The sequence below is a fragment of the Drosophila kikkawai genome, chromosome 3L (assembly GCF_030179895.1).
Source record: "Drosophila kikkawai strain 14028-0561.14 chromosome 3L, DkikHiC1v2, whole genome shotgun sequence".
In the NCBI taxonomy this organism is placed as follows: Eukaryota; Metazoa; Arthropoda; class Insecta; order Diptera; family Drosophilidae; genus Drosophila; species Drosophila kikkawai.
Genome location: NC_091730.1, coordinates 9094792 through 9108107, shown reverse-complemented (window position 1 = coordinate 9108107; position 13316 = coordinate 9094792). Strand labels below are relative to the sequence as shown.

At 44.9% G+C, this 13316-nt stretch overlaps 2 protein-coding genes across 2 annotated transcripts; one reads left to right on the top strand and one right to left on the bottom strand.

Moving 5' to 3' along the window:
* Positions 1–87: 87 nt before the first annotated feature.
* Ero1L (endoplasmic reticulum oxidoreductin-1-like protein) lies at positions 88–3280 on the bottom strand. The gene is made up of 5 exons (XM_017163995.2): positions 2835–3280; positions 2340–2606; positions 972–1657; positions 602–910; positions 88–542 (listed from the first exon to the last, which is right to left on the bottom strand). Exons 1-5 carry the CDS (start codon positions 2964–2966, stop codon positions 491–493), a joined length of 1446 nt encoding a protein of 481 aa, XP_017019484.1. The 5' UTR covers positions 2967–3280; the 3' UTR covers positions 88–490.
* A 495-nt stretch (positions 3281–3775) lies between these two features.
* Positions 3776–13192, top strand: mas (trypsin-like serine protease domain-containing protein masquerade). Its single transcript, XM_017164066.3, has 11 exons — positions 3776–4578; positions 4639–4762; positions 6151–6444; positions 9341–9508; positions 9580–9729; positions 9788–10084; positions 10148–10303; positions 10363–11286; positions 11349–12291; positions 12351–12628; positions 12685–13192. Exons 4-11 carry the CDS (start codon positions 9382–9384, stop codon positions 13005–13007), a joined length of 3198 nt encoding a protein of 1065 aa, XP_017019555.1. The 5' UTR covers positions 3776–4578; positions 4639–4762; positions 6151–6444; positions 9341–9381; the 3' UTR covers positions 13008–13192.
* Positions 13193–13316: the final 124 nt, after the last annotated feature.

Sequence of the window (13316 nt, the reverse complement as noted above, 5' to 3'; positions counted from 1 at the left end):
GTTTGTTGTAAGTCTCAGAAAAAGCCGACAAACAAACAACTGGGTTGCTAGGTTACCACCAGGTTGCCTGGCATCAAGACAGGTGTGTTAGGAAACATCTAACTGCACTTTTATTTCTTATAATTTGTGTCGTGAGGTCGAGTTATTGCACAATGCTCTTACAAAGCTCCTTCAGCTACAATAAATACTATCCTAACTTACAATAAACACCTGCATCCTTCCTGGGCTGTCATGTTTTTCCTGCTTTTTGTTTGCTGGTTCGGTGTGCTAAAGTACAAGTAGCCTAGGGGGTCAATAGTTTGCATATATGTACAGGGAAGCTAATGCGGGGTGGCTAGCCTCTGGCCGGTCTAGAGGAGGGAGGTGGGGGGACAACCGCCATCAGGAAGATGTACTAATCACTTGCAGTCCCAGCGATGTGCGTTTGAATTAACTAGTAGGTTGAGCCGCGTTGCTGATCAGCTTCTGTGAAGCTTTCAGTCTGGATGGGTTACCTTAATTCTCGCCGGAAGTTTTCCATCTCGTATATGCTGTTGGATAATCTGTAAACAAGGGATTACCTTTAATATATATTCTTGCTTTAAAATGTGGAAAACCTCACCTGCCAAAGGCATTAAACAGCGCCACAATCTCCGTACGGGACAGCCTGAAAATGGGATCGGCCTCAATGTGCGGCATATCCCACAGACCACTCTCCGTGGCCAGATTTAGCTTCTCTGAGTATAAGATCTTCAGAGCTGTGCCCAGACCCTGGGTCTGCAGCTTGCCCCACAGCTTGCACTTGTCGCAGCCCACGCAGCTCATGATGCGGGAAATATTGCGGAACTTTTCCTTGTAGTCGTGCTTGAACTTTATAGAGGCTATGCCGCTGCTAAAGAGCGCATTCTCATCGAAGTGGGACTGGAAGTTTCTGGAAAGTAAACACAGAAATTAAAGTGATTCCACTAAAACCAAAAGAAGATTCTACTCACTCCACAACAGCCAGCAGATCGTTAATGGCCATTTTCACCTCCTCATCCTCTTCGGCTATTCCCGTATAATATTCCTCGCGTCGCAGATAGGGCGCTGCCTTGGCCAAGGCACGCAGCTCCACCAGGTAGATAAAGTACAGGTTGCGCAGCCAGTGAGGACCCTCGTCTGCCGTGGTCTCCGGACTGAATCTTCGCTTAAACTCCGTGACATTGGGACCCCAATGACCCTGTGGATCGAGAAAGTCCTTCGTCTCGGACAGCAGGTACTTGGAGCACAAGTGAATATTAATGCTGGAGTGAAGGCCAGAGATGATGCGGTAAAAGGCGCGCTGCTCCAAGCACATATCCCTTAGATCCAAGTGGCCTACAATGCTGGAGAACTTGTTTGCGGTTTCGTTGTTGCCACCGAAGCAGTTTTCCAGATAGATGCTCTTCCAGATGCGGTGCGCCGACTCTCCGCGATAGCCGGTATAGCGTTCTGGATTGAGAAGCAGATCCACATACTGGCTACCCTCCTCATGGTCGTCCACTATGCAAAAGTCCTCCTCCGCCTCGTCATGCTTGGCCCACAGCTCGAACTCCCGGTGTGCCTGGTCACTGATGCTCGTGTCCAGAAAGCCCAAGGCGCTGTCAAAGTCCTCCATCTCTGAGCAGGCTTTGCCCTCCCGCTGCGCCTCTCGGGTGTACTGCAATAATAATAAAAGCGATGATGAGGAAGTCAGTAAGTAAGGTAAGTAAGCAAGCCAGGCAGCTGTGCAAACACACAAGCGAGTGGGAATTGTAAGTCAGTCATTCATTTCATTCAGATAACTTGTTGAATAAGTAGATTTAATTATATAACTTCTTAAAGAGCAACAGTTGAGTTTTCTTTTTTTGTTATATAATAAAAGTGTTTGTTTCTTTCCAAGATGTCTTAAAAGACTCGCCTGTTAATGCTGATCAAAAATATATATTATTTATAGAATCAAAATGACTCCTTCACTGCCTTGTAAGCTTCTGACTTAAATTCAAATTCTCATTTCAAGATAAAAAGCCTAGGCTATATTATTTCACTTGGTTTCTTTTCTTAATCAAAGATAATTCTCTTAATTACCAACAAACAGCCAACAACAAAAAAGAGGCGTCAAAACCAATCATTGGAAGATAATAAAACCACGTCAGCAGTGCAAAACGTCCAAATCAAAGGCCACGTTCGCTCGCTGACTGCCTGCCTACGCTCAATGGGAGATTACAGATGTGCTTCACTATTATTACGGGAGCCAGCCGCAAACATCATCGATGGCGATGCGAATATAAAAATAAATCACTCGAAAACCCATTGAGCGTTCAGCTAGATAGTGGGCGTATCTTCGATAAGCGATATCTCACCTTAAAAGCAGCGGCCCTCTCCTTCTGCTCGCCCTTATCCTTGATGCCCTGCGGTATGGCCTGCTCCTCACAGTTCTCCACCTGACAGAAACGAATGGCACAACGACTATCGTCCGGCCAGAAGGGGCATTCCTGCTTCAGGTTCACCTTGTAGAAGCGAAAGAAGTTCTTTACGAGCAGACTCTGTAGCCGGGGATAGATCTTCATGTTATTAAAGTGATCCACGGTGTCAACATCGCAGCTGCAGTCGTTTATCGATCCCTCCAACTGCAGAAAAATATATAAATAAATACAATAATACAGTGAAGGGTGAGGGAATAGCAAACTAAAGTTTACCTAGCCTTGAAATAATTACTACCTTTGTGGGAACTACTTTAGTTTTGGAATTAAATATAATTTAAAATAATAACCAAAACAGGAAAGGAAAATCCCTTATGACTTATTCCCAATAATGGTGTAATTAAACCTTTAAATGATTTAATTTGTTAATCTCACCTCACAGAAGCAATTCTTGCTTGTCTCCGCCGCGTTGAGGGCCGCAAAGTAACCGCCCGTTGCGTCCGTCCAGTAGAGCAGCAGGATGAGCGTCACCAGGCCGGAGACCCAGAGATTCCTCTGTACTGTCATTTTGATGCCTTTATGGGAATGTGATCCTATTGTGTTGACTGTGACTGTTGCTGGCCCTCTCCGCCGTGGATGTTGTTGTTGTTGTTGTTCTTGCTGGTGCTTGGTGTTTTGTTTTTGAGAGCAGTGCTCGAATCACTTGCTTCGCCGTTCGCCGACGCAGTGCATCTGACCTGGTGATTTCGCACTTGCCGATTTCACGAGTTTAGCGAGTATTTGCGTTCCGAAGGAGCAGCATTGTATTGTTTTACTTTCGATTCATGATTTTGGACACGTACCTTGGCATTGGTGTGACCGCACACGAGGGGCTGGCTAAACGCACTAAAAAATACCATTGGGCGCGTTCATCAGCGCACATTAGGTGTCACTGTTTAGTGGTCGGTAAATCTGTTTTAAACTCCTATAACTTATGCTGCATTGTTAAAATCAATATAAAATAGTTTGTAAAATTATTTGAAATACGTAGTAATTTTTACCAGATTTTATTGACTCTGGAAAAACGTTATATGCAATTTTATATGCAGTCACATTTTCCTTTGCAGTCACTGGTTATCGATAAGTTGTCGTAAGTGTTGCCAGATCAAAGAAAAAAGATTTTGTATAGTGATTGTTACTTTTTAATTTCTTAATATTGGATTCTTACACTTTTCTATATCTTTTTAATTAAATTCTAAGATTAAGTGGAATAAATGTTTAATAATTACTTTTTTATAAAACAATTATTTAAGTATTAAATAAATAGAAAGCACCTAGAGCCATCTGTATACAATGAAATTTGAAAATAAAAATAGCAGTGCTTATGAAAGATGTCAATCATTGTCAAAACGTGCACCAAACTGTAACTAACAATTTATAAACCTGCTAAGTAAAACAACAATTTAATATATTTATTATAATCATGTCGAACTCGAACAATACTTCCGACAACCCGAATGACCAAAGCTCAGCAAACCCCACGGCCAATTCCATGGCTGAGAATGGACAGCCGTTCGTGTCGCCCCGCAATGGTGATGTTCCCATATTTGGACAGAGAAGCCGCACAGCTACAGACCAGTATTCTCATCCCTATCAGCTGAGAACCATCAGGAGATCCGCCATAGACAGGGTCAACAGACGGAAAAAATACAAAATAAATTTAAAAATGAGCCGAAGGGTCCTGTCTCTCAGCAACGATGCGAGAAAAACCTTGATTTCGGCCTTAGCAGATGCCCTGAGGACCGAATATGGATCTTTCCCGACGGCGACTTCACATCGGACCGAGGACGATCAAATATCTTACAACATTGAAGTTAACCGGTCCCAATATGATGAGTTAAGCCTTTATTCCAGAAGTACCGAATATACCGTAAATAATTCTACTTCTAACAATAATAATATTGGAAGTATTAACCACGATATGGAGGTCAATGATTCGGATAACGATTCCGAAAATGAACCACCTCGGAGGGGATCATTTATTTTTAACGTATTTAGTAACCTCTTTAATAGAAGTCAGCCATCAGAAGATCATGAATAACATTTAAATGGGATAAAGCAATATTTAACCAAAGGTAAAAAAAAAAGTTATTTTAAATTATTATGTTTGAAGAAAGATACCCGAATGACACGTTCACAGGTAAGTCCCTTAAATTGTAATATTATGTTTAAGTATATTTAACAATTATTATAATTTTAGATTTATTTTTTGATTTTTGAAAATATTCAATAGAGAAGCTTATTTAGCAAAAAAAAAAAATAATTTAATTAAAAAATCTAGATACACTAATGATACGAAGATGGAATGGAAATATATTTAACAGGTTTGCTTATTAAGTTGAAAATTATATTTATAAGTATATAATACTTATTTTAGTTTTTAAAAATTAAAAAAAAATTATGGGTTTATATTTTTATAAAGCTTCTATAAAATAAATGTCATACTTAACATACGACCCATATTTCCCAGGAAATACAAGATGCCAATATGCGCATGACTTCTGCTGATAATATTCAAGATAACATTGAATCGTCAATCAATTGACTGCTAAATGTGAATATTGTTATTGGTTTCTCTTTAGCAATATTGATGCTGTTAATTAATTACCTCAAATATTGATTTCGTCTATTCTTGGGCGCTGAATGCATCTTTTGTTCCCATGACAAACCCCTTTGCCCCGAAAGAGTGCACCCCTCGGTATGCAAATTGAGAGAACTCGGTCAGATTCCGGGATTGAATCCTTTCCAGCAACCCAAGATCGTCATCTTACATCACGCCGGGGGGTGAATTGTTTAGGATGCAGGGCACAACCATGCTGGCAGCTCGATTATTTGGGCATAAATCGTCTTGGGTCTTGACAAAAATATACTCAATTGGTAGAAATAAATTTAACCGCAAGATTATTTAAATTCGAAGATTATAATTTAAGATTTTGGTTGTTTTAAAGAGCAATTAAAAATATTTCAATATTTAAAAAAAAGATATAATATTTAAAATTCTTTAGCTCGCTGGAGATTGTAGACTACTTGAAGAAAAAACAATTTAAAATATTTTTTAAAAATTAAATTACTATTTGCGGATTGATCCGTATATATATATGTATATAAAAAACAATATAAACGATATTAAAACTATTTCTCCCTCCAACTACAACTCGTTCTGTTCCCCACCTGAGCAATCTATATCCTCTTTGTTTATATCCTTTCGTGTCCCAAGACTTCATACAAAGTTCTCACGGAAAAGTGAAATTACAACAACGGGATGACTTAAGCAAAAAAAAAGACAAAAAAAAAAGATGAACCGCACCAAAAACGGGGAAAAATCGTAGAAAAAAATATGTACCGAACGAAAGGAAAGGGTTTAATCATTTTTTTTTTCAAATAGGACGATTAAGCAAAAAAAAAAACGCAGACTCGAACATGTGTGGCCAAGGGACAGGGCGGCGACCCTCGGCATTGTTCGTTCGGATTGAAAGGGAATCATCGCGGACTCGGGCGAGAGCAATTTGCATACGCAGGACGAAGGACAACAAACCACCACCACCAACTCCTTATCTATTTGCCTTCGGTCCCTTTTGGGCCCAGGTATAAACCGATCGCTCACACTCACACTCGCAAACACACGCACGGAATGATAAATAATTTTTTTCTCTCAATTTTTTTTCTGAAGTTTTTTCACTTTTTTTTACCACTTTCAATTTTTTTTATGCAGCGTCTTATTCAAATTTCTATTCGAGCTGGCCGTGTGAAGTTTTGCCTTGAGAAGATTTTGCCCCGAAAACGAAGGATGCGACGCGACGGCTGCGTGTCTCTCGGGGAATCGGTTGATCAAGGAGCCTGGGAACATCCGCGAAGGAGGCAAAGGATTGTCTCCTGGCACTGTTCATTTGCCTAGACATTTGATTACTTGCAGGAAAAATCCCAGACAACTGATAGGAAATGGGTGTTGGATTAATTAGTTAGGAAGCAAGTTGAGGCCTGTATTTAAAAATAAAAAATATTTATGGTAAGTTCAATTTGAAGACTTATAAATATAAAAAATAAGTACCCTTGTCATAAGTTCTCATAAAAATTAAATCTATAGTAAAGTTTCTAATATTTTCCCTTAAAAATTATTCTAAAATATTTCCTATATGATATAATACTATATTATATCCCCTTACTCTACTTATGCAAAACTGAAGCACCGCAAATCCTCTACTTAACGGCTTAGGCGATCCTTCCCAGGCCTTATGCAAATGCACTTAGTTGCACATTAGATTCCCGCACTCGTAATTGCATTCGGCAATGTTTTGGCAACAGGACAACGTCAACAGCTCCTCAGGCAATAGGGAAAGGGTAAGGGAAAGGGAATCAAGGGTGCTGATTTCGCAAATTAGCATATGTAACAAGATGATTTTGCTGAAATATGCAAGACACGCCACTTGAGATTTGCATAGCTAAGCCGCGGAGGGATACAATGCAAATGTGCAAAAATTATTGGCAGGGTGTCTTCGAGGGATCTTTAAGGGTTCGTCAAAGGATCGCCAAAAGATCGCCCAAAGATCGTATAACGCTAATCCGGTAGAGTAGGCACACTCCGGGGGTAACTAATAAAAAAGAGGTCCTTTGACAAAATGGTGATGATGATGTGTAAGAAGGAACACCTATTACAGCTCATTTTATGGCTTAATATATAAGACAGGTATGTGGCCAAGCCCAACAGGTGGCTATCATAAGAGAGGAGAATCTCTCTCTGTCTCTCTTCGGGACGCTTTGCTCTTGCACACACTTTCTCCGGAGAAGGCCCGGCCTTGGCGGTTACCAAGAGCTAAGAACCTGGAGCGCTGGTCAGTCGGCTTTTGGCTATCGCAAGGTGCAGTCGCGTCATCGTAGTCTTGCAAAGAAACTAAGAAATATATACATAGAGAAAGACTTGACCCGAGGATCGTTCTAGTTATTGAAAAAACCATTGTGAGTGGCTTTGTGTTTTGACTTTGCATTTGACACGGTGAACCTTGTGGGGATTTCGGTACGGCATCTTCCAGGAGCTGTGTGTGGCTGCCAGCTCACAGTTATGCCACGGCCACCACCGCTTACCGTTATGAGCTGGAGCCAAGATCCCCCTGAGATCCAAAGAAAGCATGAAGAGAGGCCGCGACGAAGAAGTCGCCTAACTTGTTCGTCGAAAGAAGAATTCCTCCGCCTCTTCGACTTGGTCTTCTGCGTATCGTCTTTATGCCTCTTTCTCGGCCGGGACTTTTATGGAAGTGCTAAAAATGAAAGAAACCCAACCCAACTAAACAAAAAAAAATAAAAAAAACTGAGAATAGTTTTGCAAACTCAATAGTTGACCAAATCAACTACGATAGTTACAGTGTATGTGTGTGTTTGCCGTCGTTTACAGTTAACCCTAACCGTTCTGTTTGTTTTGACTTCTCAAAGAAATCTTTTCTTTGGCTGGCGTGAAATTCAAATTCGTATACTGGAATTTCAAGTGATTCCCACAAAACACCGAACAGAGCCGAGAATCCGAAAGCGAAGAATTGCTGGGGGAATCGAAGAATGAAGAGCGTAGAGCGAAGAACGAAGAACGAAAAACGGCGCCGATCGCCGTCGCGCCTTATGCATCTGACCTAGTTATCGGTTTTGGTGCCGGACTTGGTATTCATGGTGGCGTAGGCGTGGTGACTGACAGAATGGGGCAAAGAATGTTTTTTGGGGAGCAGGAGAAACCACTTGACCCAAAAATACGCAATGTCTTCAGGGGAGCAGGGGAGCGGTTCTAGACTGCGTCACTTTCTAGCTCTCAGTCTTTGCGAAAAGCTGGGAAATATGATCTTAAGATTCTCTTTTTATTTTATTTTTGATCGTAAATATTTCAAATTGATATAAAGAACAGGTACTTATTTGTTTGAAAATGAACTAGGCTATCTTTTTATGCAACTACTACTAAAAAAGGAAAAATTCCCATGCCTTCAACGATAGTCCTCGAATTTTCTCGTTATTTCCATGAACTTCATTAAATTAACATTAAAAATTCCTCTCTGAAACCTGGCTACCTTTAGTCGTGATTAATAAACATAATAATAATAATAATTAATTTCTATTGCCAAGAAATTTCCGGTTTGTAGAAAGCTCTGCTTACCACCGCACGTGATGGGGAAGTCCGATTCCGATTCCAAGTCAGAGTCCGTTTGCGAAGCCGATTCAGTTTCAGAAACTTACAGAAACTTAGTGCACTTTCCCTGAAGAGATCTCTATCGCTCTGGCAGTGGTTTCACATCATTTTCAGTACTAAGTACTTTCTATTTCATTCATTAAACGGTTTCGTTAATTGTGGGCCAAGAATGCCATGGCTTTTACCCGCCGCTCTTTGACTTCTTTTTCAGCTTGGCCATAATTACGAGTATTATTTGCATGGTTATATATATAAACTTTATTTTTTTTGTAACCAGTTTGGGGTCTTCCAACTCCAGTTCCATTCTCGTTCAACCCAGATACATGGATTATGGCCGGAATTGCTATGGGTTTCCCGTTAGGCATACACCGCTACGTATACGTAATATCAAAATGGGACACCTGCCACAGTCAGAACCAGCTCCAAAAATGAGTGTGGAAACAGGTTTCGGGGGCTTATCGCACACAGCCACCGTGGAGTGGCAAGATCATGATGATCATCACCATGATCTTGGCGGCGGCGGCGGCATCTCTTTCTAGGCCAATGATCTCTGGGCAGCCTCTCTTCCTCTGTCTCTCTCTTTTGGGGCAGAGGCAGAGGCAGATGCCCCAAGCTGCCGGATTACGTCACAGGGGGCTTGGGTTACACTCTGGTCTGACTCCAATGACGATGATTCAGCTTCGACTTTCACTTGACCAACGCTAATTATCTCACCTTTCTCTCTGCGTCCCGCTTCTTGCAGATTCTCACCGATTCTCGGCGAGCAATGAGCACGTGCTGACCATGTTGGACCATCGAAATAACACTATGAGCAGTTGGGTTTTGGCCCTGATCTTAAGCATTCTGCTGGCCAGTGCCCCAGGGCCAGCGAAGGCTCAGGATGAATCCCTAGCTGGGAGTTTTCTATCCGGTAAGAGTCCTTGCCAGAGAAGATTTATCATACTCAAATATAATTATATTTGCATTATGATTTTCCTTTAGGTCTCTTGGATACCATTACCAGTACTGCAGATGCCAAGGACTGCCCTGGCGTCTGTGTTCACACCTTGGCCACTTTGATTTGCTATGAAGTCCTCGACGATGTGCCCTGTCCTTCGCCCAGCATGAAGTGCTGCATTGAGAGTGCTCCAGGTAAGGATTCTTCAGAGAAGATGATTTCTTAAAATCTAACAAATTGAATCTCCACCAGCTGGTAAGAATGCCACAGCGGTGCGGACGACAACAACACCGAAAACCACAAGCACGGCCAGCACTACAACCACGCAGAGAACCACAACCACTGTGGCCACCACGAGCACCACAAAAAGGACCACAACAACCAGTACCACAGTAAAACCAAAGCCTAAACCACAAACCAAGCGACCAGCTAGCACTACGACCACAAAGGCCACAGTAGCCACCACAAAGAAGCCCAGCACCACCAAGAAGGTGACAACAGCCAAGCCCAGCAAGGATAAGGAAGAGACCAAGACAGATGATGCCAACAGTAAGTGGGGCAAAAATTCTAACAAAGATTAAGGATCAAACACTTAATATTCCCGTTTAACAGAGGACTGCACCGGGGTCTGTGTGGCGGATCGGATAGCGGAGTACTGTGAGGCCTATCTGACCAGCGATGGACTGTGCAAGGAGGGCACCAAGTGCTGTGTCTCCCTGGACGAGTACTCCAATGGCAAGCTGCCCAAGGATATCTACATTCCAGCCAGTAATAATTGACATAAATTTAGAAAACATTTTGTATTTAAATGAATTATTTCCCTTCAGAACACATGAGCAACCTGAAGCCCAACCAGACTCTCTCCGAGAAGTCTGCTCCTGCCAAGAGTGGCTCAAGTACCTCTACGAGTAGCTCTACGACGACCAGTACCAGTACCACCACCACGCCGGAACCAGCCAGGACGAATAGTTCTCCCAAGCCCAGCAAACACAAGAAGCATCCAACGACAACGACCACGGAGGCGGCTGAGGAAGAAGAGGAGGAGGAGACGGAGGACGATGGCGAGGAGGAGGAACCACCACTGAGCAACAAGCTCAAGTCCGGGCAGGGACAGGGTCAGGTGCTGAAGGAGTGCGAGGGCGAGTGCATGAACGGTATCTTTGCCATCTTCTGCGACGACATCGATTCCGATGCCTTCTGTCCGGGTGAGGGAAGCTGCTGTGTCACCGGAACTGCCTCCGAGTCACCAGCCTCATCTAAGCCAGCGACCCCCACAAAGCCGGCCATCAAACACGCACCCAAGCCGGCTTCCAAGCCAGCTCGTCCTGCCTCTCCGCCGCCGCCGCCACCATCATCTACATCAGGAGGAGGGGGAGGCGGTGGTGACCTTCTCTCGCAGATCATATCCTTTGCCGAGAGCACGCTCAACTCCCCATCTCCCCCACCGCCGCCACCGCAGTCACCGCCTCAGGTTCCTCGCTGTCCCGGCTTTTGTCTGCTGAATATTATGGCCGCCTTCTGCGAGCGTCCCTCGGTGCTGGTCTCCACACCCACCACGTGCGCCAAGGGATCCGTTTGTTGCGATAACTCACGATCGGGAGTGGTTAAGCCCAAGCTGCCGCCGCCAACGCCCTCGCCCACAGCTCCACCTACGGCCCCGCCTTATGTACTGCCCAATACCCCAAGTCCAGATCCTAGGGAAGAGTGTCCCGGCTCCTGCATCGTCAGCCTGCTCAGCTTTACCTGCTTCAGTGAGTCTACTTTGAATATTTTATATATATTGTGTTTATATTAATATCCTTTTCCCCTCCAGAAAACGCCGAGATGACGGATCTGTTCCGCTGCAAGCGCTCCGGCCAGATTTGCTGTGCCCCCAAGAGCAAGATCCTGGAGAAGCAGCAGTTCCAGACGCGCAACGACACCGCCTACTATCCGGCACCGCCTCCGCCTCCCATCGGGCCACCACAGGCTTATCCGCCACAGACGCCGCCGTACTCTTACATGAACAACCAGCCGCAGGGACCGCCTCCTCCTCCTCAGATGGCAGTGCATCACCAAAATCCCTACCAGCCACCGCCGCCAGCACCCAACTATGCGGATTACTATCCTGTGTCTGGACCCGGTCTTCAGGGTGGACTTCCGCCTCAGCCACAGCCACCACCAATGACCACGCCGCCACCCACAACGACTACATCGACAACTCCTCGGCCGCATGTCTACTCCAAGTACGTGTGCGGCGTGAAGGGAACCCTTCGGACAGGACGCTCTCCCGCTCTCTCATTTGTGGCCTATGCCCGGGCCAAGTATGGAGTCCAGCGATCAGCCCGGCAGATAACCTCCGCCTCGGGTTATTCTGGAAACTTTAACAAGTCCAATGAGCGACTGGTCCTTGGCTCGGCCATTGTGCCCATTCAGATTCACAACGACAAGCTGGGCGACCTCGTGGAGTCGAGCAGCCTGCAGAGCAACCAGTTGCGCTCCTATCACAACCACCGGGAAGAGACAGCAGTGGCTGCGGATCAGCCGGAACTGGTCTATCCGAATTACTACCACCAGCAGAAGCGGTCTCTGCATGGCCTCCAGTTCCAGTCCAATTCCAGTGGACGACGTAGGGCTCGAGTGGTCGGCGGAGAGGATGGTGAGAATGGGGAATGGTGCTGGCAGGTGGCACTGATCAACTCGCTGAACCAGTATCTGTGTGGAGCGGCGCTGATAGGTACCCAGTGGGTCCTGACGGCGGCCCATTGTGTCACCAAGTAAGTGGGAGCCTTAAAAAAGTATTAATTTGTAGATAAAAATGACTAATCCCTTCCAGCATTGTCCGTTCCGGAGATGCCATCTATGTGCGAGTTGGCGACTACGATCTGACCAGAAAGTACGGCAGTCCAGGAGCCCAGACCCTGCGCGTGGCCACCACTTACATCCACCACAATCACAATAGCCAGACGCTGGACAATGACATTGCCCTGCTGAAGCTCCATGGCCAGGCAGAGCTGAGGGATGGCGTGTGCTTGGTGTGTCTGCCCGCTCGCGGGGTGAGCCATGCGGCGGGCAAGCGATGCACAGTGACCGGCTACGGCTACATGGGCGAAGGTGAGTCCTTAGAGTAACCGCTAAATCTTCAATTTAAAAACCATATCCTTTTACAGCTGGTCCCATTCCTCTGCGAGTGCGCGAGGCCGAGATACCCATTGTAAGCGACACAGAGTGCATTCGAAAGGTCAACGCCGTGACGGAGAAGATCTTCATCCTGCCTGCGTCCAGTTTCTGTGCCGGCGGCGAGGAGGGACACGATGCCTGTCAGGGCGATGGCGGTGGTCCGCTGGTCTGTCAGGATGATGGCTTCTACGAGCTGGCCGGTCTCGTGTCCTGGGGTTTCGGCTGCGGTCGCCAGGATGTGCCCGGCGTCTATGTGAAGACATCCTCGTTCATTGGCTGGATCAATCAGATCATCAGCGTAAACAACTTATAGTGATCCTGTAGCCAGGATCTCTCGCTTGTGCGGGAGGAACCCCGCTCTCGTGGCCATTTTCAAATCCCGGAGTGGCCTACGATTGCCTCGGGGTTCCCGCTCTTCGACTGCTAACGTAAACCCATCCTAGTGTAATCTATTCATACCCAAAACTAATCCTAACTCTAATGGCCCGAGCCCAGAAAGCAACTACATATTAACTATTACGATTATCGGTAGCGTAGACGGCAATCTTCAAAAGTATTCCCCTATTTGATAAAGCCCTATTGTAAACTGTTTTTGTATATATACGAAATAAATACAAAAAAT

Excerpts from the sequence above, each read along its gene's own strand:
- Ero1L (XM_017163995.2), bottom strand. The coding sequence starts at position 2,966 with ATGACAGTACAGAGGAATCTCTGGGTCTCCGGCCTGGTGACGCTCATC. Across the intron at positions 2,607-2,834 it reads GCAAGAATTGCTTCTGTGAG|TTGGAGGGATCGATAAACGA; the intron begins GTGAGATTAACA and ends ATTTTTCTGCAG. Across the intron at positions 1,658-2,339 it reads AGAGGGCCGCTGCTTTTAAG|TACACCCGAGAGGCGCAGCG; the intron begins GTGAGATATCGC and ends TTATTATTGCAG.
- mas (XM_017164066.3), top strand. The coding sequence starts at position 9,382 with ATGTTGGACCATCGAAATAACACTATGAGCAGTTGGGTTTTGGCCCTG. Across the intron at positions 10,085-10,147 it reads CAAGACAGATGATGCCAACA|AGGACTGCACCGGGGTCTGT; the intron begins GTAAGTGGGGCA and ends CCCGTTTAACAG. Across the intron at positions 12,629-12,684 it reads CTACGGCTACATGGGCGAAG|CTGGTCCCATTCCTCTGCGA; the intron begins GTGAGTCCTTAG and ends ATCCTTTTACAG.